General features: G+C 39.0%; 2 protein-coding genes across 2 annotated transcripts; one reads left to right on the top strand and one right to left on the bottom strand.

Moving 5' to 3' along the window:
- The first annotated feature begins 168 nt into the window (after window positions 1–168).
- LOC126369804 (carbonyl reductase [NADPH] 1-like) lies at window positions 169–1,202 on the top strand. The gene has a single exon (XM_050014371.1). It carries the CDS (start codon window positions 273–275, stop codon window positions 1,104–1,106), a length of 834 nt encoding a protein of 277 aa, XP_049870328.1. The 5' UTR covers window positions 169–272; the 3' UTR covers window positions 1,107–1,202.
- Window positions 1,203–6,317: 5,115 nt separating this feature from the next.
- On the bottom strand, window positions 6,318–26,035 carry LOC126369596 (zinc finger protein with KRAB and SCAN domains 1-like). The gene is made up of 6 exons (XM_050014085.1): window positions 25,815–26,035; window positions 16,690–16,928; window positions 16,194–16,331; window positions 14,770–15,107; window positions 11,343–11,493; window positions 6,318–8,787 (listed from the first exon to the last, which is right to left on the bottom strand). The coding sequence occupies exons 2-6, from the start codon at window positions 16,925–16,927 to the stop codon at window positions 8,525–8,527; spliced, it is 1,128 nt and encodes a 375-aa protein (XP_049870042.1). The 5' UTR covers window position 16,928; window positions 25,815–26,035; the 3' UTR covers window positions 6,318–8,524.
- Between the last annotated feature and the right edge of the window lie 423 nt (window positions 26,036–26,458).

The raw sequence follows: 26,458 nt of genomic DNA, 5'->3' as shown, positions 1-26,458 counted from the left end.
AGCTTTTTGCCCAGAAGATTTTTTGTCATTTTTGAAATAAAATCCTTATTATAATTTATAATGAAAAATAAAACCTATTTAAAAATATTAACTTTCACTAATGATATGGCTGTATGGCGTCAATGTCTTTTGATAGGCATATCTTATAAGAGAAAAAGAAGTAAAATGTCAAAATCTGAAAATGACCGGGAGGAGGGGTCAATAGGTTTGGTGATAAAATAAATAATTATTTTTACAGCGTAGTATTTTCTACGTATTTGTTTCGAAATTTTATGTACAAAATGGAAACCAAAGTAGCAGTAGTTACAGGAAGTAATAAGGGTATAGGGTTCGAGATTGTCAAAGGATTGTGTCGGAGCTATGATGGTGCTGTGTACCTTACAGCTAGAGATGAGGAAAGAGGAAAGCAAGCTGTAAAGAAATTGGAAGAACTCGGATTCAAGCCACTGTTCCATATGCTGGATGTCACGAGCGAAGACAGTGTCCAGGATTTTGCCACATATATTGCAAAACATCACAAAGGAATTGATGTGTTGGTAAATAACGCTGGAATATTAGATTTTGATAAATCTGTTTCATCGTATGAAGACGCCAAAAAACTCATTGATACAAACTTTATGAGTATATTGACGATATCGAAAATACTGTATCCCCTTTTAAAAGACAATGCTCGCATCATTAATATTAGTAGTGACTGGGGATTGCTATCGAATATTAGGAAACAGGTTTGGCTGGATACGCTGATCAAAGACGATCTTTCTGAGGAAGAAATTCTGCAGTTTGTAAATGACTTCCTACAGGCAGCAAAAACTGGAAAGAGTGCATTTGTGTCGTTTGCGGGTCATTATGGAGATTATAAAGTGTCAAAAGTGGCTTTGTCAGCTCTGACTTTTGTTCAACAAAGGAAGTTTAATGAGCAAGGCAAAGGCATATCCGTAAACTGTGTTCACCCTGGTTTTGTTAAGACTGATATGACAAAAGGCATGGGTGATTTTACTCCTGAGCGTGGTGCACGGGCCCCTCTCTACTTGGCACTGGAGGCACCCCAGACGCTCAAGGGAACTTTTGTTTGGCATGATTGTCACCAAGTGAACTGGGATGATTAAGGATAATAATGGTTGTTCTTTGTTGTTTCATAACCATGTTAATCCTGTGATAGTGTCACATACACTTTAAATTTAATATATGGTTTCTTTTATTTACTAATTTTTTTCATTATACTCACCTTAACCCCTAAGCATGTGAATGTAAAGTGTTAATAATTTTATATTTGTAATGAACAACCGTCAAATAAGATTCCAACAAGAAAATGTTTGAAAGTTTTAATAAGCAAGTTTTTTAGTGTACATTCCCAACAAGCTATTTAATGCAGAAGTTAGTTATTTCTCACTTTCATTTTTTTTTCATTGCAGGGTAGTAGGTAAATAACAGGGTAGTAAGAAAATATCTTGTTTCCAAAAATTAATCTTAAGACACTCAAGTCTTTTTTGGTGTTAATATAAAAACAACTTGAAAGTGGGTAATTAATTGCATTTAATTAATATTATTCTTTATTTATGTAACAAAACTTGATACACCATGCTCTCACCTCATTATTAACCCATTGACATTGCTGCCATCATAAACCTATCTGGTATTTTTTTCTGTTTTGCTCCAACCGCTTAAAACTGCTTATGTAACCTGAAATCTTGAAAACGTATTTGTAAAGTAAATTTTTCAAGTACCTACAAATACATAGTAAATGTTTAATTATAGTACACTCATTTTAACTGGAACAAGTTAAAATATACTTTAGTATTATTTTATATCTTGAGCTTAGCTTAATTATTAATCATTAAAATTAAATAATATCAGGTTGTCCATATAGGGCTATAATGTTAGAGCACGTTCCATGCGCATTCAATAGCTATTTTGTAAGAGAAGGTAATTAGAATTAGGTAACTACCTACCTACCCGAATTAAATCAGCCAAATTTATTGATAGGTACCTACATATTATCATTAACACGTAAAAAAGACTAACCCGAACCCCGAAATAAATAAGTCGTCTACTTATTGTTAGATGTAGATTGGTACATTATTATTTTAATTTGTACCTATGTAGGTAACATTTATAAAATTGTAAGTAGTCATCAATTTCGGAAAAACATTGTCTTGTTTAACCTACCCTACTACGTCTAATGAGCGCTATATTCTTTTGTACCTATGTAACATTTATAAAATTATAAGTAGGTATTAATTTCGGAAAAAAAAGTCTTGTTTAACGGTAGGTACCTACCCTATACTTTGTCTTATGAGCGCTATTTTTCCCATCCGTCCGATCATGACCTACGTAGGGGTAGTTTTCGCTCACGCGAGTCCCTCTCAAATTCACCGTCTACAGGTAATACAAAATCGTTTCATGCGGAAAGCCACAGGAGCTCCTTGGTTCCTTCGCAATGAAAATCTGCACATTGACCTAGGTCTGCCAACCATTGCCCAATGGCTCAAATTAGCTCCCAAATATTTTTTCGATTCTGCTCCGCACCACCCAAATCCCCTGGTAGTTGCAGCTTCCGAGTACATTCCGCTTAGGGACGGTACTGAAAAGTATCGGCGTCCGAAGGACGTAATATACGATCCCGACGACCCGATTACTCTAGCCATAGAGGCAGCCAACCAGCTCGCGACACGAAACACTTCAGGGCCCCGATACCGACCCCGCCGGCGTGGTCGACGATTTCCCTCATTCAGCGCTTATCGCTATCGACCCGCTAGGGTCGATTAATTCTTTCAAATATTTTTCCTCTCAGACGACGCCCTGAGCCGAGGTTTGCGCCCAACTGGGCACCCTCAGGCCTGTTGTCTTAAACGTTGTACCTACCGGGTGAGAGCCTTCAGCGCTCCCCATTTGTCCGGCCAAGTAGTTAATGCCATCTGCGGCAAATCTACAATAAGTCACGTCAAAAAAAAAATGCTATTTTTCCGCAGTCGAGTTTTAGTTTTTAAATTTTTATTATTTATAATTTTTTGATTAAGTTATTTGCATTAGGTATGTAGGTAATTTTAGCAAGGTTTGGAAACAAAAGCTATTCGGATCATCTCTGAGTTATTGTTATCTTATCAATTAAACGTACCTAATTAGGTAATAATTATCGATTAGGATTAATACAAGAAAACCTACATAATTGGCCCTTTCATTACTAAACACGACGATACCTTTGGACAAAAGAATATTTTTTACTTCATTAGTTCAGAATTTAGTGTGTTACAAGTACATACCTACAAGTAGACAAGGTTAGTGACATCGTAACAAATACTGAGGCGATGATTCAGACCATGATTCTGAGCTGATATCAAGTGGATTTTCCTGTCGGAAAATTCAACAGGGCTGAACCATCCCTCAAAGATTTCGTTACGATGTCACTAACACCCAATATAAGCAGTGCTTTCTTTTTATAAATCCGAGATAGCCCTTTTCGGAGAATGCGTGACTTACCTACATCATGGTGTCCCCGGCTCGAATTGGGATTCGAATTCGTGAACCGAGCCGTGGCTCAGGTTCTACCACATCAACCACAACTCGATCGGACTTAAATTCGACTTTATTAAGTTTGAATTCCTGTTCATTCATCATTTGGATAATTCATGTCACGTGGTTTCCAGGACGGACTCGCTCCCCTATTACGTGGGTGGGACATAAACAGCTGGCGATTAATTATACTACACATCTCTGCCCACCCCGTATAGACTTGACGCAATGTTATGGTATTCTTTTTAAATACTTAGCGAATCGAATTCGATTTTCAGTAGGTACGGTCACGAGCATTAATTAATATGTATACACTTTGGTAGCATGTCACATTAACTTTTTTGACAAATTGAACTGTAAGTCGCACTAAATGTCAAATATGTTAGTGCGACAGGGTCCTAAAGTAGGTACATTATATTGCTCATGACTGTACAAGGATGCGGTATCTACTTTGAAAAAAAAAAAACTACTACTACATCTACTTTGTAAAAAGTCACTTTAATTGTATGGGGACAAAAAACCTGTTAAAAATGTACTGTGAAGTGTGTTCTGTCTGGATTGAGGCCGAGGGCTCAAGGCCGGACTGGACACATACATTTTCTCTAATCGGGCTATTGCCTTGGATGGAAGTTCCGTCAGACCACAGGAGTATGTCCCCTTGGTTTTGTCCCATCATCACAGTACCTACCTATTTGTTTTCTAGATATTCATACTTTAATATTACACGTAAGTATGTACTTACGTACTACCTGCCTAGGTATTTCTCCGCCCGGTACACCTATGTAGGTACGAGAAATCTCATTAGGGATTTACCAATGCATGTGCAGCTAGCTCTCTTTGTAAGGATTCCGTTGTCCATCGTATCGCTACTTACTGCCTTTGTAATTGTATTACAAAATCATGATGGCGGATCGAGTGAAGGGGTACATTTGCCTAGCTGCTTAGTGCTTTCGCAAGCATTACAGAAGCCCTTTAAGCGGCGTTAAGTTATAGGTAAGTATTTAATTGTTATTAGTGTCACGGGGTTAAGACCCGCCATACACCATATAGGTACCTATTTTATTGGACCCGTCGTGATACTATTGTTTGTCGCTATACTTATTCATTATGAGTACATCTGCTTGATTGCATTTATTTTCTTTGATTCTGCTCCGCACCACCCAAATCCTCTGGTAGTTGCGGCTTCTGAATATATCCCGCTTAGGGACTGTACGAAAAAATATCGGCGCCTAGACGTAATATACGATCCCGACGGCTTAGAGGCGGCTAATCAACTCGCGACAACAAACACTTCAGGACCCCGATACCCGATACCCGGTGTGGTCGACGATTTCCCTTATTCAGTGCTTATCGCTGTCGGCCCACAGGGCTGATTATTTATTCAAATAATTCCCTCAAACGACGTCCTGATCCGAGGTTCGCTTCCAATTGGGTACTCTGAGGTCTATTGTCTTAAATTTGGTACCGGTTGAGAGTCCTTAGGTGACTTCCCGATTGTCCGGTCAAATAGTGAAGCTATCGAGTTCCTGTCCCAGTTTTTAAACGCAATCGTAGATTCATAATCACAAATGCAAAAAGTACTGAAGTAAGTACGACAAATTAATACTAGTTTTTACTGTTTTACCTTTGATACTTACCTACTACAAAATCATTTGGCAGGGTTTTACAACCGACTTCGCAAGCAATGGTTGGCGTATTTTCATATCGCCATTGTTTATTACTTGGCAGAGTTATAATTATAATTGACGTGCAAGTTAAGTATCAATAATAGAATAAACAACTCATATAACTATTTTTTAATAAATCTGCGTATTTTATGTTGATTACCGGCCATACGGCGTCTAATCCATCTTAGAACTTCGATTTATTTCAAAAGCGACTGTAAGTTATCTTCACACAATTTTGTGCCTCTCTCTCTCTGCCTGCCCACCACATTAAGGATCATATTATAAGTATAAAGTATGTAGGTACTTACCTTTTTTTTTTGGCTTTCATAAAATTGATGGTAATATTAATATTTCAACAAATAAACCAATCTACCAGAGTAGAATGGCATTTATAGGTATCTGTTATTAAATAAACAGGATTGTGTTGTGTGTGTATTAATAAAGTTATTGAAGTAATTGCGATGGAAGAAATTACGAAATTCTTTTAGTGGTGCGACATGACAGAATTGATGAGTATCACGCGAGCCGGGCGTCGTTATTTTGATTTCATTAGTACATTACGGTTAGAAATGAAATGAAAATGCTATAACAAACACTATTAATTTGAAATGAGTTGTGAGGAGTCGTGTACGTCGCGAGCCACCGTAATCTAGTAAGTGTTTGTATACATTTGGTATTGAGGACACTGCGATATCTGTTAGCCATGCTTAGTCAACAATCATGAGAATGCATTAGGACCTATTCAATATTAGGTACTTAAGTATTTTTTTTTAATGTCCGAATCTGACTGTCTTTTAGGTATGATGTTTCATAAGAGATGTAGATCACAGAATAATTCAAAGTTCATAAGGACTAGTATAGCATGGGCGTGCCCAGCTCGGATTAAGGGCGGCATGTTAGGTATTTACCTAAGAAGGTAGTAGCATATACCTAATTAGTGAGGCAGGAAAGGTCCAGGGGTAGTAGTAGGTCTAGGTTTAGGGGGCAACCAGCTACCAAACTTTGCGTTGTTGGTACCTAGCCTACTCACTAGTAGTTACCTATCCAGGTGTCTTTGTGATACTTACTAAGTATGGTTTATTTGTACTTCATAAATTAAACGCGATATTAATTCAAAAATATTTATATTACACTGGCCTAAATAAATTACAACTTAAAATTAAACTTACAAAATCTATTGACTTGACGAAACTTTGTACCGTCAAAAAATATAGGTGACAGACAGGGCAAACAGTCCGTGTCTGCGTAATTATATTATTTTCACACATTTATTTTTCAAGTTTTAGAGAAAACGGTTATACCGTAACTTTATATCCAGCCGATCAAATGAAATGACTGGTGAAACATCTTTTTATTCAGTCGTAGGTACAGCGGCCGTGGGTTCAAACTAAATACATTAGTTTATTATAGGCACGGTTTAACTTAGACGGACGGAGCTTAAAATTAAGTAAATAGGAAAAATATCCTTTTAAACTTGAATGGTGCCCAAATCTGCGACATTAATTTCATGAAATCAGCGATCAGTGGCTTGATTTCATCGATGTATACATAATTATACAGATATTAACCGAGACTCTTTTTCAACATGGGATAGCGTATATATCTTCATTGTAATGCAGCACCACATTAGTTCGTAGTCCGCGGTAAAGCCGGTGATAATTAGCTTGTACTCTTTGGTGTTCTAGCCGTTAGTCTTCACGTATGGTTTCCATCCCGACATCACATCCCTTTATAAGAAAAGCGTATTGCAGAAATCTACTCCTATTTACACATAAAGGCACAAAGTTTTTTACATAGCACACATAGATAACACTTTAATTACTCGTTGTAATTTTAAATTTCGATTAAGTACACTTTTTTTGAAATTCCGCCGACTTTGACCGTCATTGGAGAAACAATATTGGTATTAATTTCAAAAATATTCACGAAGCTCTCATAGTTGTCGATTTTCTGAAAATACTGGTAACAGGCCAACACAAAATATTAACTGGTAACGCAAAATTTTGGTTAATTGCCTTACCTTACCAGAAATGCGGGATAAGCGGTTGATCAACCTCAACATCAACCCTCACCAGTTTTTGTATGAAACCTAAAAATCGAAAATTTCAAGCTCTGGCCTGAGGTCTAATAGTGTAACTCAGTTTCTACGCTATGGAAATCCTATCCTTTGTGTGATTTTTTTTTATTGACAAGTGTAAATTCATTGAAATTTTAGTCAGTCATAGGATAGGTAGGTTTCTATCTCTCAAGATAGAAACCGAGTTACACGAACACGAGGGTGTTTGCCCCTTGCTTGTCCCGCTTTCCCGGTTCTGTGTACATCAAGCTTAAGATATGTCTACACTACGTAGTGTACAATAATCGTGTAAATTTCATAAAATAGGTCTAATATTTATTTACAAATAGTAGGTATATCTAAACGGAAACTGGCGATGAAAACCACAATCATAATTCGATAGGCTAGTTCCACATTATTAAGCGTAACTTAAAATATAAAGTAAGTAAGTAAAGTAATTGTTAGTAGCTACTTATATGTAAGTGTACATTTTATATAAATAAAGCGTTTCACACTCGACTAAAATAAGACACTTCACTTTGGTTTGCATTAGACTATAAATACATTTACATGGTAGGATGCCCGCTTGGTGCTACCAAACTGACATTGTTTGCCATAAGTAATTCTTATAAATAAATAAGTACCTACGTATTTATCACGGTAGAAACGGACGGATACTGGTAATGCCTGTGTCTTCACATAACGTAACAATCGTCTAACGAACGATTTAAGTACTTAAGTAACTTTCGGTTATTAATTTCTATCAGTGCAACATTTTGATGCTAAGGCACGATAAAGGTAACACTAATTTTTCTTCAAACAGTTCATTAATTGTAACATTTTCTCTTTTCCTTGCCCTCTTCCATGTCTGGTAATGGTAAATAAGTTGTTTTTCAAATCGGGTAAACTACGATGGTACGTATTAGGTGGATATATAATTTGTACCTAATATTCAAAGAACGTGTGTTTTAAATCGCGTACTTCGAATAAACCCTACAAATAGGTATTTTGCTTATGCTCCATACTTTTAAATCTTTGGTTACATAATAAATAATTGTAGTACAACTGACACGCTCTAGAATGGCTAAAATGGATTAGTTTATCCCATTCGTAACAAACACCAAATTAACAGGTAATCCAGCAGCCAGGCATGGTAAGCAGGACTTGACTTAGATTCAACACGTGTTTTATAATTATCACCACAAGGTAAGTTGCATACACGATAATATTTCAATCACACATACAGCACTCCTGGGCGGCTGCTAAATAGGCTGGTTTTACGGGTGCCTGCTCAGTTAGTGATGAGCGGAGCGAGGGGCGCGGCCTCATCTCTGTAGTAGCGGTAGCGGAGCGGGGGCGCTAGCGAAGCGGGGGCGTCGGCGTCGGCGTGCTGCGAGTCTCGGTGCCGGCGCAGGTCTACCTTGCGCTGGAACGCCTTGTCACACAGCCCGCACGAGAAGGGCTTGTAGCCGGTGTGCTTGCGCATGTGCGTGATCAGGTTCGAACTCTGGCTGAACGCCTTCGAGCACACCACGCACTTGTGCGGCTTCTCACCTGCAAGAAATTCATTATTTTCATTTCACTTCACCATCAAATGTCGATTTTCTAAAACAAATTTCTCATGTCCTTCACAGTATACTAATTATAGTGTTATTTTCATAAATAATTCCAGGCAACGTAAGTAAGATTTAATCGAATTGAACGGGGTTGAATAACAATTCGATAATATTAACGATAACAGTTTGACATTTAGTATTCGTCACTTACTAATTCAAAGATATGCCGCGACGGTTCAAATGGTAATTAAAACTCGGTATTACAACTACTTGTTATAGCAGAGACGATTTATTATTTATCGCGTTATTACGAATTTATTTAATATGCAGCGTCCCGGTATTTATTAACTTTAACTGTAATTGTTCGCCGTGGTTCGGTGTAACGGTGTTAGCGAGTCGTGGAATGTAGAAGGGTAGTTTTTCAACTCGAAGCTCAGGAGTAGAATAGGTTGCAACTTTAGTGGAAGGGCATGCTGATAAATAAAACTAAAAGTGTAAATGTCATTTTATAGATAGAACAGGATTTAAGTTGACTTTTTGTCGGTGCCGTGATCGGCGTACGCGTGAAGGCCTGCGAAGGTTGCGCGGCTAATTGCAGGCCGAGCCGCATTTTGGAATATTGATGATGAGGCATTTATCGGGAGGACGAGCGCCATGTAAGGCCGCTGTAAATCATTGGGAACAGAGCGCCGACGTGACGCGATGTCTCAGCCCAAGACAAATATGTCTGCCACATTTTTTAGCTGCTTAATTCGTCTTGTTGAGTTTACTGGAAGTCGTCAACCGTTAAAAAAATTGCCCACGTTTATTTTTCGTCTTGCCTCAAGTTTTTGCTAGCCAGTTATTTTTATTAAAGTAATAACTATGTGCGTGTAAGCTGCCGTAAATCTAAAATGAATTCTGAGCTTTTGTGATTGTTTTTATAAAATGAGAGAGTTGATTCGTTAAAAAATACGTAAGTACCTAAATAATTCGGTTTTGATGTAAGTAAGTACCTAATATCTACAGGATCAGAAGAAGTTTTTTTAACTTATTGATTCATGTTTTTTACGTAGAGAGATTAGTGTTTACACAAGTTATTTACCTACCAAGACTACCTTACCGACCTTTCTTTTTAAATTTCAATCGTAAGTTACAACTTAACCTAATAATTCTATATTATTTTACTCATTCATTTAACTAGGTACGATAACATGCGAGGTATGCGTGGGAACACGAATGGTGAATGGAAGGAGAAAAATAAAATATGAACTTGTTCGCGACCTCCGACAAGACAGAGCCGTCAATGAACCAGCCAGCGTAGCTTCTACAAGCCGCTTTCAGAGACCCGCCATACATTAGTGGCATTATAAGTTATATCTGAACTATATAAGTACTATGCTCCTAATCTGCTAAAAGCTGCATAGTAGTTTTCATCTACGTTCTTTTGTAAACACATTACGTAGGTAAGTACATTATGTATTGCGTATTTTGCACATGTCGTGTACATTACTATTTTGACTAATGATAATATATAGAACATAATTTATGTAGAACAATAAAATTTACCAGCAAACATCAGCGCCTAAAGCACTGTGTAAGTAAGGTAGGTTAGTACTACTAGAACTCGTTCTAGTTTTTTAGTTTTACTTAAATATTTATTACTGGACGTTGGCTATTTTGCACTCATTAAACGTTAAACCTTAAAAGGAATAACCTACGGACTCCTTGCGCATTGTTCGTTATTCACGTAGCAATTTTTTGCTCATCGAAAATTCATTAACGCGCCGCGGATCGGCCGCGATTTGCCGTTGAAAAGGTAATTGCACAGCATTTAAATGTTTAATTCCTGAGACATCGCGACGTGTCGCGCGATTGCTTTTATTGGGCATGCACACGCCGCCGATAAATGAACTTGTCTCAGGTACTCCCCACTCGCCACTAACTTGCCTGCTTATACCATGTTTTTAAAAAAAAGCAATATTTAGACGAAATAACTTCTACACACCTGTTCTATTATCTCGAAGGACAATCGTTGCATAAATTAAAATACAACAAAGTACCTACTTACAAACCTATTTCTCATTATTCCGAACTACAAAAAACAAAATCGGTTACGGCCTAAAACGTTTTGTTTATTGCCTACAAAACTTGTGTTGTCGCTTCATCTATTATTACACTCTTACTTTGTAAAGGAAAGTTTCAGTGGAAAATTATAGGGTGAATCAAAGTGAGATATAGGTATCTAATCACTATCTAATGGGGGACACGTTAACACTTACGAAATTGCGTGATATATAATTTACTTCAGGCAATTGCCACTTGAATAGCAGATTACCTATATTTTATTGTAAGTATAACAAGGAAGAGGGACAATCAATTTCCTTGAAATAGTTACTTACTTGTTAAATCACCTAAGTTTAGGACTATTGAATTTCAAGGAAAGCTACGGGGGCGACTCGTTTACATGTACTTATAACGTGTTTTTAATGTTTTGTCTTACGCGATGGGTTGATTTATACCTATGCGTGTGTAGGTATGTTGGTACTATGTCACCTTGTTCAAGTAACTAACCTGTGTGTATGTAGGTATGCTTCTTCATGTCGGACTTCTGGTGGAAGCGTTTCCCGCAGTACTGGCAGGGATAGGGCCTCGTGTCCGAGTGGATGAGGAGATGTGTCGACAGCGTGCTCGACCGCTTGAAGCACTTGCCGCATTGCTTGCACTATACAACAATAAAAACAGACTTAAGGTACGCGTCTACAGGATCGGAATTGGAGTAGGTACATTCCAATTCACGGAGCGTCGCCATTTTCAAATTTCTTAGTTGTCATAGCGACCTCTGAGTGGCGGGTCTATAAATCCCAATGCTTCATTAGCTCCGACTCCATAGCTTTATAGTATCACTAAAAATAACAAGCCACTAAATTTATCGAAAATATTAAAGCGTAATGCGTACCTAATTCTTAACGCGAGGAATACGCTGAATGAACTTTGAATTTTGACTAACAGATTAGAAATGCTCTCGCTTCGACGATATTTACTTCCTTTAAACACTTACACGTGTTTGAGAAAACACATGCACATACATTATTGTCGGGTAAATAAGTATAGAATGTGGAACACACCAGCCAGCGCCTAATAACCATAGACCTGAGGACTTTAGCGCTTACTGTCACTATAATTATTTTCACGAGTCAAGGAAAAGCTTTATTTTTTTAAGGATTTCATTGCTAATAGTGGGAACATACGAATGGTAATTACAGGTGGATGGATACTATGGATATATGTAGGTACGTACGAGTTGACAGCGTCCATCACCTTCAAGTGTGGCAGCCAGTAATAAACTAATAACAGGGCAGATTTTACCCTTTCTACACATTTCTTTGATTTCCTTCGAAAAATCATGATAGCTACGACGTATTTTTTCCCTGCCTAGTAATTAGCTGCTACTGACCGACGGGTTATTATAGATAGAAGCAAGTATTTTTTCTACTAATAAGTAGCTGAACGTTGCATTTCTAAATTAAACGCTTGTGATTAGCGCCTCGCCTGGGTACAACCAATTTTTTTTACCAATTTTTACCTTTAGAAAAATGCGGATCATAGCAGTAAAAAGTAATTTAATAAGCGAGTAAAAAAAATGAGTGTAATAAAAAGTAAGAAATATGTACTGTTTTGTAATACAACTTTAGAACCTAAATTCTGAAGTCGTAAACCCTTCTAAAGTCAACGAACATGCTGTTTACCGTCTTTCTTTTTACGGGTAGGTAGGGGTTAAATTGATAACCTCCTTTTTTGATGTCAGTTAAAACTGCATGCAAATCGTAGTAAATACTTAGTAGTTTTATCACAGTTTTTACATAACAGACTTCCTTTTGTAAGTACTTGATTTATGTACCGATGAAGCTCTTACTCGTGAATAAAGAGTTCTTTACCTACACGTGTCGGTGACTGCGTGTAAGTGGTGCTGTGTTGACTACTATGAGGCTCCAGCTAAGTACACAATTACAAAATGTTTATCCTTTAGATTTATTTAATCAGTTGCCTTGCCATATAGGTAGGAATTCAAACAAAAATTTGAACATAAATATTTGGTGTGTTTGAATGTCGTGTCATGTAAGAGACACAGATTAATGAGTTCCTTTGTATATTACGCTTTAGACCCTATTCCGTTGTTTCATTATTACAATTAGTAAGTATTTCATTAACATATCAATAGCCTATTTTACTTTCCTTTTTCTATAGTCCCAAGCAAAATCATTTTAAAAGAAGAAAATTCAATTATTCATTCATTTGAAATGGAAGAAATCTTACTCTCAAAGTAAGTGACTTTGACCATTGTTAACGTGTCGTTAATTTACTTCCAAAGGTGATTTTTCAGCAATAAAATATTCACAGGCGCGGCCGTTAACATAATGATTACAAATTAGAATTGAGCCGCGAACTATTAAAATGCTGAAAGCTGGTGTGCGGGAGTGAGTTGTTGCGCTATTAGTCGGGTGGTTGATCGTTAAGTATGCGGCGAATGATAATCCTCGACACAAATCCTTGCGGCTCGGCCTGCGCCCGCGCCGCCGGTCGCGGTGACAGTTGGCCAAGCAGCTGCCTCACACGACTCACGCTTCACAAAAACCGTAACTTTTTTGGCCGCCTTTTTATACCGATGCACTCTCTTATAAACAACACAGGTGCGACGGCGGTATGACCGACCGTCCACATATGGTTATCGGTTTCTTCGCGTAGGGAGGATTTTTTTATAATAAACTTTATTGAACTAAAAAAAAAAACAATTCGTGCATATGATTTTTTACGACTAACGTTTTATTTATTTTTTGCTAATCGACGACGAATATTTTTCCAAGGTGCATAATAATGTAATAACTTTTTACTGTTGCAATTTTTGCTAATATACATGTCTACTTGCGTGTCGTCATCGTTACCTATGTATGGCTTGAGCATTTACCTACTTACTTAGAAGTTGACTTTAGACTGAGTGGGAAAAGCTTCTCCCTTGTGGAAGAATTTAGTAAACTAATCAAAGTTATGGTTTTTGTGCTTGTCTCCTTTGATGTTTTTTAATATTCTCTTTAAAAATAGTAAACAATCTAGGTAAGTAGGTAGTACATAATTAATTGTAAAAAACAATATCCATGTCAGGCGTATTCGCAAATGAAGCGAGTAATATGTTGTCCGGAGCCGAGCGTCCGTTAATGACGGCGTGCCGGCGGCGGTCGCGTGGCGCGCGCGCGCCTTCCTTCCTCCCGCATTACCGGCTAATTACCCCGCCTGCGCCTGCGCCCGATACACTGCTACGAATGCGTATCCAATCAAATCTTCGAAGAAATAATTCAACATCTCGAAAACCACGTTCACACATATTTCATTCCCCACTCTGACCAATTCCATCCGCTTTTCAACGACGCATACTGCACAAATAATGCTACCACTTAATTTAATTATAAAGTGTGGAAAACATCGAGTAGCTCTGCAACAATTTTATCGGCGTATGACACAAGGTAGGTAATTATTCGTCCAATTATAAACCGCCGTCGAGCACCGTGATATTAAAAGTCGGAATTTTGATTAAAACCGATGCGGATTTTTATAATGGCGGCGTAGAAAAAACGAAAGGTACAAAAATGGCGAGAAGACGAGCAAGAAGACTGGATGGCGCAGCCGCGTGCGGCGAGCGCCGCGCGACCCGTTCTGATACGCGAGTACTTATTAAGACGGGGGCAGTTTTTGCTATTTGATTTGCTAAAGAGACTAAAACGGATACCGGTTTGCTATTTTAAAGCTTTTTGAACGGAAACTGTACAGTTATTCTGAACTCGTTAAAGGACGTCGTCGGGTATCTACTCACTTACGAGTACATAAAATCTACTCACTTATCGCGGCGCAATCGCATCTACACGGTAATAAAGGGCAGATGAGACCGGTCAAGTTTATGCAGATCGATGGTGGATTAAGTAGGTATATTTACTTGAATAATTCTTACCTGAAAGGACTTTTCATTTCTGTTCTCGTTCTTGAGAAGCAGGGAGAAGCCGAGGTCGCCATTGGGTGGTGGTGGCGGGTAGGGCGCGGCGGGGTGCTCGGGCGCGGAAACACAGCGGCGAGTCTCGGCGCTACGCGCACGCTCGGGGCTGCGCTTCACCAGCTCCAGCGGCTCCAGCAGCTCGGGCTCCTCCTCGTCCCAGCGCGAGCCTGGTGACTGCGCACATGTCTCGCCCGCCTCGTCCACCTCGCTGGCGCCTCGTTCACGCTCACACGCGCTACCAGGCGACCAAATCTGGCGGTTCTTCGTCGATAGGTTAAGCGGCAGCTCCTCGTCGTCTACAAATAAGCAAATACCTATTGTTTCGAATGTTCTTCACGCTCGTGGCCTAAAGTCGGACGAGTCAAATCGGGCGTCTGTGAAATGACTTATGAAATCTGTACAGGTGTGCTGCTATTTGCCGACTGGTTACGTCAGTGTGTAGGTACTGAGAATATTATCATAGTTTCCCATCTGAAACGGTTTCTATATTTCTTTTTTTTCATATTTGGGGATCAGAGAATTGAATATTTAGTTAAAAAAGAAAGAAAAGCTGTATTGTAGATACACAAGCATATACACAAGTTTCTTCGTTCGGGCGAAATCAAGTACCCGCCTACATACATACTAATTATTGAGTGCCACGTCTAGTTTGTTATCTTTGTAACTCGGTTTTGTAACCGGTACGAATGCGGATAAGCGGCAATTTGAATACTAAAGAATTGAACAATGAGTCCGTAGAGACTTTTCCTTGGGCGCAGGAACACGCGAGTTCGACGTGTGGAGGTAAACGACTTGTAAACGACGACGTATCAGTTTTGCCACTTATTAATCGGCACCTTGCACAGATAGCTATTCTAATGAGGAGTTCAGGAGTAAACCTCGTAAGGAGGCCGAGGCGATACCGAGTTTTGCATTCGACTTCGAATTTTCTTCGACGACTCTTTTGTTAGCGCTAAAATAAGGTAGTTGTATCTAATGTTGTTCTATGTATAATGTTTTTTAGGATTTCCAGTTAAGTTACGGACGATGATGGTATATCTTAGAAATTAGTATAAGCAAGTACTTAATAACGAAAACTTATCAAACATGTCTAACAATGATTTTAAGTAATGAGTGATAGTCATATCTGATTTTTCAAAATTAGATTTAGGATGGCATGCGCTACCTCAATTGAATTCCCTTTGAAAAGATGCGGATTCCCACTTATTTAATAGCAAAGGAAACTCCTTGGAACATTTAAGTTTGCGTTTAAGTAGGTACCTAAGTACTTATAACATATTTTCGATTATATGGTCAAATAAGTATCATCATGTAAAAGATGATAGCGAGTGTAGTTATTACAGTGATAACAGTATATATATATATGTACCAACAACGCTTACCATCTCGGGGCGGCGTGTTTCTGGCGTGGTCGAGGTGCGCGCGCGCAAGCGGCGAGCCGCGCGGCATGAGAAGCGGCCACACTCCTGCGCCGCCGTACAGGGCCCCCAGGCCGCTGCAGTACATCAGTGCTCCCAGCTCTATGGAAGATGAAGATCTGATCATTAACATAATCATGAGCTATAGTGTTTGTTTGGATTATTGTTCAGTGGCTTTTCACTTTTAAAAATAGGTAGTCGTTAAATGAATAGGAAGTTTACGGGCGGCTCTAAAACTCTTTGTTGTTGTGGTTGTTAGCCAGTGTTCAAAAGCCCGTCGTAGATATAGCTTTAGCACATTCGGGTTCTTAGCATAGAGATCGTGAAGGTTGACTCATTTTTGACACTAGATGACATCTCTACGACGCACAGGCCTTTTTCATTCGAAGATTCATCTATTTGCAGTTTAATGGAAGCATACCTTCTTATCACAAAACAAAGAATGCTGCAGTCTCCTTACCAGTAGCTCGAGCATACTGCTTGAGTGCTCTCCCAGCAATTTCAATATCTCCGAGTTGTAGCAGGTCCAGGCGATGATGGGCGAGATCGGGCGAGTGCGGGGAGGACCGGGGTGAGGGCGCGGAGTGCGGGGAGTGGGGAGAGATGCTCCTCTCGGGGGAGGGGTAGCTGTGCGCGGGCGGCGGGTGCGACGGCTGGAACTGCTCCGCCAAACGTGACAGAAGCACGTGCCTCGACATCCTGGAAGAAGTTCACTCTTAGAATGCTGGATCCACACCTCCGTGATAGGGTTCTAACACCAGAGTAGGTAGATGAGGAGAGAGAAAAAGGTAAACACACTAAATAGAGTTAAGAGGATTGCAAGTTAGGCTTTCTGTACGATAAGTAAAATCTATTGTCTGATGTTTGTAGGTATAGTTTAGGTACCTATGTCCGCTTTCGTGGTGTCGATATTTGAGACGCTCTGGAAAAATTGACAAGGTTTTTTTGACAAAACGACAGTGTATTGTTCTTTTATAATATCATGTGTGTGCCACTGCGTCCCCTCTAATGGAATTTACGGCCGTTACTTATACGTATATTTACATATTGTAAATATGTAATGCTGTAAGCTCTTAATATATAAATCAATGTGATTATATTACCATGCTCTTACAAGAAGACTTGAGGAATATAAAATAAAAGTATATGTTAAAACGTAACTATCATATGTAGCCTAATCTACGTAACATCAGGAATGTTGTAAGCTCGTAACTCTTTCTATTATATCGTTAAACAAGAGAATAAATTAAGAGTCGTTACTATGTAAAACTGTCCTTAGTATGACAATAGATAGCAGAAAAAATAGATAAAGAGAGAAGTGCCTATTGGTAAAATAAAAAACTACTACTTGTAGTGCCGTTTCTTTCAGCCTCCGGATTAGTTACAGGGGATCCGTTTTATAGCTTTTTTGTGTAGTATTGAACACAGCGCCATCTCGCCTTGTTCGATGTAAGGTCCGGAAGCATCGACTTGCTATCGTTTGGCTCCGCAGTCGGCGACTTTCCACCAGTAACCGGAAGATGGCGTGTGCCGATATTATACGGAAGGCTATATCTTGGAGTCCCTTGTCACGTGGCTGCTGAAGAATGTTGGTGTCAATATTTAATACAAAATTATATTTGGGAATTTTCGGTCTGTCTCCTGTCCTTGGACTTGTTAATAACTTGCATTTTGAGTGTGCGACGGCGGCGTCATCTAACGGACGATTGAGGTCGTACTAGCTTTGTCCGTGACGTAGGCGTTGAATTGGGCGATTTATATAGTCCTGCGCCTGCGAGCTGCCGCATTCCCCAGACAGCGCTCCGCCGAGCGGGTGTGTCCACACCTTCGATTTTTAGTGTGAATTTCGGGTGAGAATTTGTCTTTATAGTGCGTTATAGCATTTTAATCGTAATTATCAGTGTCGATATATGTTGTCATTGTTTTTCTTTTAGGCGGTTTATAAGCGTGTGACCGGTGGCCCGCAACTCCGTCGCACGCGCCGCCAAATCTTCGTAAATTTTTATTCTGGTAAGTAAGTTATACATTTCTGTCATCTGTCGTGACTCGTGAGTGTTAGTGTTTGCGGTCAGGATTCTAATGTGCGATTTGTTCCGAATAGGTGTGGTTTTGGTGTCCGTGGCGTGGACACGTTGCTCCGCCATTTTGTCCCAGCGTCGTGGCATCGACGTCATCGTACGTTGGCCGCATACGTGGCTTCTCGACCTCCGACAGGTGAGTCTTTTCATATGATTTTGGGGAGTTAGTTAGGTTGTGCCTCCGCCCCTAGAGGTTTAATTTACCCCTGTGCGTTTTGTCCGCAGGAGGTGTTTTGCGAAGGTGTTTTGTGACGGCTGTTTTACGAAGGCTGTTCTGTTCTATGACGGGTGTTTTGTACAGCTGTTCTGCTACAGCTTATTGGTAGCTGCTCCTAGTCGGCTCGGCTTCCTTCCCGCTGCCGAGGGCAAACGAGTTAGGGAGGTTTTTATAATACCTTTCTTATTTTTTTTAATAATGCTTAACGAATGACCAGTGGCCTTGAATACCTGGAATGTACCCTTAGGATTTAAAAGTTCCAAATACTTATTTATATTTTTGTGTAACTTTGGTTCTCTTAGTGATTAATAAATCCGAGTAAACCCATTTGCTTATTTCTTATTTCATCAATCCACTTTCTTCTTCTTCATCATCATCTTCTCTTCATTAAATTTTAAACATTACATGGCGCCCGATTACTGAGGTCTAAAGGTTCAGGGTACGCCCCCGGTCTTCGGTCTTTCGCTCGAGGATCGGCTGGTCATTCGTTGTGTATTTTTTTTTGTAACGTGTAAAAAGAACAAATTGTGTGGTGGTGGTGTTTCTTCATTTACCCCCTAGTGAATAAGATTTATCGTGTTCATATTGATGTGTGCTTTAAACGAAACAAGTTAATTTACTTATACCTACAAACTATTTTGTATAACTGTGTTTTTAAATTTAAATTTGCATTATATATTTCTTTTGCTTTGCATACTTTTAAAGTTTGGACTTTGAACTCGTATAGCATTTTATAACATCACATTGTTAAAAAAATTTATACTGCGTTGCAGCTATTTTTCTGTATTATTAAACTTCTTTAATTGTTTCTTAAAATTTTGAGCTTACTTTTTTGTTTTTATCACAAATTTGCTTTTATAAAACAAAACATTATATACCCTACGAAGGTTTTTTTTAATGTAACTTTGAATTTTTAACATTCTTGAGTAAAATTATTATTGTTGCTAGTTTACTGCTTAGCTTTGCTACACAGCTTTTTTCTTCAAAATTTTATGAAACTTGGCGTGAGTTTAGAATTATATTTTTGATTTATACCCTCAAGGTTTATTTACAATTTGTAAATTCTTTCAAATTATGCAACAATTTATAAAAGCATTTCGGCCTAATTTCAATTAAACATTTAACTTGCTGTCTAGTGAAATTATAGTTCTTGGTTGTATAACCACGGCTATACATAAGTACCTACGTGCTTGTTATCTATCTTGCATTCCTTTTGAGCTTATAGCAAATAAACTGGTTTTGTTTTTTTTATACGCTCGTTAGTATTACGTGGTACAATCTTTTATTGTTGAGCTATTGTTTGCTTAATAGTTTTGTATTCTATTACCGGATAATTTCTAATCTTTTCAATTGGATTAAATACGATATATAAATAACATTTATACATTGTTAGTTTTACAAATAACTTACTTTTTTACATGTGCATTTTGTTTATTTGCATTTATTTTTACTTTTCAAGTAGGTATTTAGTTAATGAAAATATTCTTTGATTATTTTTTCTTTAAAACTTAGTACTTAGTTAAATCTTTGTTAAAGTACATTGGTCATTCATTTTTTTTAAACATGGCATTGGAAGAACGTTCAATTAAATTTCATCTATTACGTAAAGATGAAATAATTTACGAGGTATTATTTCATGGTGCAGGGCCACCACTTGTACTATACATCTTCACATTTTGAAGGTGTGGGTACACCGGCAGCGTTGGGGAATCATTTAGGTTAGTTGTCTTTTAGGTTAGGTATAGGAGCCGATTTACTGGTGGACACGCGGCCGCTGCGGGGCTCGCCGCGCCGCCACTGGCGAATTGTGGCCTATTAAATTGTTGACGGTGGACGTGTGGGCATTCCCTAGGTTCCCCACACTGCCACTGTCGACATATCCAGTTATTTTTATTATTTCTTTTTTATTTTTTTTTCTTTTTAACTTTATTTCCGAGCAGCTTGCGGGTGGACGCGCGGCCACACCGGCGGCACGCCGCGCCGCCATCAACAAGTTGGGTCGTTTTTTTTTATATTTTTTTTTTTACTTTTTTTTTGTTTCGCGTTAGGTAGGGATTAGTACCTAATCGTGTGGTTTATTGATGGTTGGGGTCGAGCACTCGCCAATTATAAGGTGAGGTCACTTCTCCACCATTTTGAGATGTTGAGGGAGTGGTAGTTGTGACTGATGGCTGTTGAGTCATTAGTGTTTATTGATGGTTGGGGTCGAGCACTCGCCAATTGTAAGGTGAGGTCACTTCTCCACCATTTTGAGATGTCGAGAGAGTGGTAGTTGTGACTGATGGCTGTTGAAGTCATTAGTGTTTGTTGATGGTTGGGGTCGAGCACTCGCCAATTGTAAGGTGAGGTCACTTCCCCACCATTTTAAGATGTTGAGGGAGTGGTGGTTGTGACTGATGGCTTTTGAAGTCGTTAGTGTTCGTTGGTGGACGTAGTTATTGCTACGGACACGTATTGTTGTTGTAATGAGTCATTGCGACTTGCTTACCGACATGTTTTTGGCGCTCGTATGCGCGCTATTGATGCGATTTCTTGGATGCGAAGTATTTCTTGGATGCGAAGTATTTCTTGGATGCGAAGTATTTTTTGGATGCGAAGTATTTTTGGATGCGAAGAATTTCTTGGATGCTATCAGATGTTGTTGTGCTCATGGTGAGCACGGGTGGTTCATGTGCCGTCACAGGCAAGTTTTTACGTTGTTTGGCCTCCGCCGGCAATGGCATTTTTGCCTTTATTTTTTTTCTATTCTTTTTAAGTTTTTCTTTGTATTTCTAGGATTTTCTTTTTACTGTTTGTACGGAATGGCATTTTTTTGCCTTTATTTATTTTCATTGCTATAGTTTTACTTTTTATTTTAAATTATTTCTCTTGAATATTTTTGTGGAGGTTTGAGTTTTGGTTTGTTTGAGGGATCAGCTGGAGGGCCAGCTGGGATTTCCTCGTTTGTTTTATTTTTTAATTATTTTTTTTTCACTCGGAAATCCTTTTGGGTGGGGAGGTATTGTAGTGCCGTTTCTTTCAGCCTCCGGATTAGTTACAGGGGATCCGTTTTATAGCTTTTTTGTGTAGTATTGAACACAGCGCCATCTCGCCTTGTTCGATGTAAGGTCCGGAAGCATCGACTTGCTATCGTTTGGCTCCGCAGTCGGCGACTTTCCACCAGTAACCGGAAGATGGCGTGTGCCGATATTATACGGAAGGCTATATCTTGGAGTCCCTTGTCACGTGGCTGCTGAAGAATGTTGGTGTCAATATTTAATACAAAATTATATTTGGGAATTTTCGGTCTGTCTCCTGTCCTTGGACTTGTTAATAACTTGCATTTTGAGTGTGCGACGGCGGCGTCATCTAACGGACGATTGAGGTCGTACTAGCTTTGTCCGTGACGTAGGCGTTGAATTGGGCGATTTATATAGTCCTGCGCCTGCGAGCTGCCGCATTCCCCAGACAGCGCTCCGCCGAGCGGGTGTGTCCACACCTTCGATTTTTAGTGTGAATTTCGGGTGAGAATTTGTCTTTATAGTGCGTTATAGCATTTTAATCGTAATTATCAGTGTCGATATATGTTGTCATTGTTTTTCTTTTAGGCGGTTTATAAGCGTGTGACCGGTGGCCCGCAACTCCGTCGCACGCGCCGCCAAATCTTCGTAAATTTTTATTCTGGTAAGTAAGTTATACATTTCTGTCATCTGTCGTGACTCGTGAGTGTTAGTGTTTGCGGTCAGGATTCTAATGTGCGATTTGTTCCGAATAGGTGTGGTTTTGGTGTCCGTGGCGTGGACACGTTGCTCCGCCATTTTGTCCCAGCGTCGTGGCATCGACGTCATCGTACGTTGGCCGCATACGTGGCTTCTCGACCTCCGACAGGTGAGTCTTTTCATATGATTTTGGGGAGTTAGTTAGGTTGTGCCTCCGCCCCTAGAGGTTTAATTTACCCCTGTGCGTTTTGTCCGCAGGAGGTGTTTTGCGAAGGTGTTTTGTGACGGCTGTTTTACGAAGGCTGTTCTGTTCTATGACGGGTGTTTTGTACAGCTGTTCTGCTACAGCTTATTGGTAGCTGCTCCTAGTCGGCTCGGCTTCCTTCCCGCTGCCGAGGGCAAACGAGTTAGGGAGGTTTTTATAATACCTTTCTTATTTTTTTTAATAATGCTTAACGAATGACCAGTGGCCTTGAATACCTGGAATGTACCCTTAGGATTTAAAAGTTCCAAATACTTATTTATATTTTTGTGTAACTTTGGTTCTCTTAGTGATTAATAAATCCGAGTAAACCCATTTGCTTATTTCTTATTTCTTCATATCCACTTTCTTCATCATCATCATCTCTTTAAATTTTTTTAAACATTACATACTCACACTACTTAAAAAAGTAAAGATTTATACAGTAAAAAGGTAAAAAGTAAAAATTTTACACAATAGTATCATATCTATTATACATATATATTTAACGAGCCGTTGTAGCCCAGTTGGAGAACGCTTCGCTTTGAGGTCGCAAGTTTGAATCCTAGCACAGGCCTTGATCAATTTTCGAATTCATGTTTGGATAATAAATAATTACTTATCACGTACTAAGCGGTGAAAGAAAATATCGTGAGGGAACCTCACATTCAGACAGGCAGTTGCTTCTGTAAAATACCGGACCTGTCAAATCTTCAGGTTAGGTAAGCGGACCCTGTGAAAAACTGGATAACGCTAGGAAGATGAATGCGTATATAGCTATAATTGTGTTTTTCAATGAGTACATACTTAGATAAGATTCAATAATACTGATTGGCTGTTCTCTTATCTAAACTTTTTCGCAATTGCTTGATTGAAGCACACCGTAGGGCGAGAGCTATACCGTTACTATCAAGATTTCACGGGTGGTGATCAATTTAAAAGTTGCGATATGATCGTTGTTTTCACGTGACCGATGCCATTAGTGTCCATCCGACTATTTGTTGACAGAGCTCTCGCCACGATTAATCCTGTCGCCGGCGTCGACAGCGAATCGTATTAAAAGCTCAATCAAGCAAATGAAGAATCAGAATAATGGAAGTGGCGCCCGCTGCGTACGCGCATTAATAATGCACATCACCGCTAAAACAATCTTCATTACGTTAACACACATTAGATATTTATGACGTGGGCGTCGTATTACAGATACGGCAAATCATAAATAATGATTGTGGGCAATGAGTCGCCAAATATCCTAATTATAATAAAGTTGGAGCTTTAATCGCTGGCCGTAATTACGAGGATAATGTGAGCTTTTTGTTGAGATAGCGATCGGACGGGAATTCGTGTGGGTGGTTGTAATATTGTAATATCTTGGCTGGTGGTACGGATAGAGCCATCGATTTATGCCATTACGACTAATTGGCTAACGAGTCAAGTCGCAGGGGGTTATGTCGCAATTTCTTGTTTCAATAAAGCAAGTGTTCATTAGAGGCGAGTAGCAATTTGCCGTCGCCGTCACCTCGCCGTGTTTTTTCCTTGCCCGCACTGGGAACCTGAACAAGTGGCGAGGAAATCAATCAGCGCTCTAAGGCTATTTGCTGAATGACATTATTAGTGTTTGACATTGTATGTAGTAGCCACGTAAGCGCGAAAAAGTTCCAAGTTTTTAAACTGACGTCTATGAACTTCAAATTGGATAACTTGAACATACGGACTGATTCGTTTGTTTGTCATCCTAAGTTCTAATACAATGTTAGCGCCATAATTCGTACCTAGCGATACAAAGCGCCCACGGGCCCACATACTCCTATTTATATAAAACTTCAAACAAATTCTGTGTTCAGGCTCACTTGTTTCGCATTTCCCACTTTGTGTGCGGCAACTGTTAAACGTTACTGACATTTTTAAAGAAAAATAACATTCAATTTCACGCCCATAATCCCTTACGGCGTGGGCAGAGCCATAAGTAATCAAAGGCAACTTGCAGCCACTGTTGCTACGAAGTCCTAAGATGTATATGATGAATGTTGTGATAAGGGATCACCCTATCGCCACTAAAAATTGTCCATCATAATAGTAAAAACACGGTACCACCGTTAGATTTTACAACATTTTCGGGAAGACAAGTAGCTGAAGAAACGTATGCTATGTTTCTAGCTTTAAAAAAATTATAAAATACTTACATTATTAAATACGGAATCCGCTTAAATAACAAAGAAGTTGATAGACATCGGTTTTTTACTGACTTTCTATCTTAAATTACTGGTTATGGGCTAGGGTACAAAGCCTCCGAAACTATATACGTATATTCAAATAAGCAAGAGCTAAGTGATTCTTACATCATTAATCCAAATACAACTTCAGTGGTGTAGGTTCCGTTGCGGGATGAGACTTTTTGGACTTCAGATAAATTAATAAAATTAAATTAAATATTTTTTAAAAAGAGAAGTAGGTCAGGTGATAAAATAACAATTATTATTAATATCAATAAGTATTACACGACATACGGAATATTACAATGCTTGCATAAGAGAACATAATGTAAGTATATGCTATTTATTCTCCTTGCAGTGTGTTCACAACTGTTTCGGTGACTAGATGTGATTGTTTATCACATGCAAATATCCATGCACGGCAGACATGCACTCTCTTATCTCCAATAAATATTCTTCCGTTGTTAAGTAATTTGCGGAATCAGTCGTTAACATTGTCGAGAACATTCTCACATTTCATTTCAAAGAAATACAATGAAAGACATTTTTCTTTTGTGGAGGGATTTTCCTCACACTGCACTGGAAGACCGTCTACTTATCAAGTTAAAAAAAACCATTGTATATAAATAGATTATGGCGCTTTCTCTATATTTAAACTTATAAACATACGAGTAGCCAAGTATATTATCTATCAGACCCGGTCTAACAAATAATATCGTCTTCAATAAATCTAGTCAAACTCATATTTTAGAATGGTATGCCGGTCTTCCCCACGTTGACCTTAAATTAAGAAATTTACCTACTTACTTATAAGAAGATAAGTTTATGACTGTTAATGATGAAGTGACCATTAAAAATCTAAAGCGTAATAAAATATAAGTATATGTAAGTAAGTACCTACCAAATACTTTCAAAGTTGTGAGATCATAAATAAGACAAAACAGTCACGGCAGAACATTACCAAATATGTAAAATACATACAAAAATGATAACGAAAGTTAAAAAAATAAAAAAAGTACTTAAGTATATAAAACGTACACTAACGTCATCATGCACTAAAGTATTATATTAAGTACACATACAAATTGCAAGGAGCAACACATTACGCACTGATAAACCGCATCCAGGGCGGGCTTACCTTGGGCGGAAAATCTGCGACGGCTTTCTCTAACTCACTCACTGTTTATACGCACTGAAAAGTTTAGGAAATATTTATACTGGCAATTTATTTTCAAACCAAATCTTTTCCTGAATCACGGTTTGATCATTTTATATTTGGGAAAAGTTTGTCCCGAGTTGAGCAGCGGTGGTGTGCGATCGTGAGCACCGCGCGGCAGTGGTTGGTGCGAGTGGCGCGGGGTGTCGGCTCGGCGCCTGCCACCTGACTGAAGGCTCGCGCGCCCCGACCTACCCGACTGTCTGCTCCACAATAACGCTATTTTTTTCAAAACTCAAAAAAAGAGTAGGTCGGGCGGAGGCTGCGCAATAACAAAATGATTTGATGAAACGGCCACTTGACAGGTGGCTCGCGTCGCATCCTCGTATGCACCGGTTAATTGTCGGTTGCACTCACGCTGACGGCGCAGAGGACGCACTGAAAAATTGCTTTTAAGTATTAATGCCCACAAATAAGCGGTTGCAACGCGTGTGACATTAAACCTTCTTCATTATATATTGCAACTGTTAGTTGCGGATAGACCGGTGCATTAGCAAACCTCGGTGCTTATATGCTGAAGCTATTTAAAGGTTTCAGATAAAATGAGGGTATTATGTTGACCGGAG

This window comes from Pectinophora gossypiella, chromosome 1 (genome assembly GCF_024362695.1).
Source record: "Pectinophora gossypiella chromosome 1, ilPecGoss1.1, whole genome shotgun sequence".
In the NCBI taxonomy this organism is placed as follows: Eukaryota; Metazoa; Arthropoda; class Insecta; order Lepidoptera; family Gelechiidae; genus Pectinophora; species Pectinophora gossypiella.
Note: the sequence above shows the minus strand (reverse complement) of the source record. Positions and strands in the feature narration are given on the sequence as shown.

Excerpts from the sequence above, each read along its gene's own strand:
- LOC126369804 (XM_050014371.1), top strand. The coding sequence starts at position 273 with ATGTACAAAATGGAAACCAAAGTAGCAGTAGTTACAGGAAGTAATAAG.
- LOC126369596 (XM_050014085.1), bottom strand. The coding sequence starts at position 16,927 with ATGTCGAGGCACGTGCTTCTGTCACGTTTGGCGGAGCAGTTCCAGCCG. Across the intron at positions 16,332-16,689 it reads GCAGTATGCTCGAGCTACTG|AGCTGGGAGCACTGATGTAC; the intron begins GTAAGGAGACTG and ends CATCTTCCATAG. Across the intron at positions 15,108-16,193 it reads AAACACGCCGCCCCGAGATG|ACGACGAGGAGCTGCCGCTT; the intron begins GTAAGCGTTGTT and ends GCTTATTTGTAG.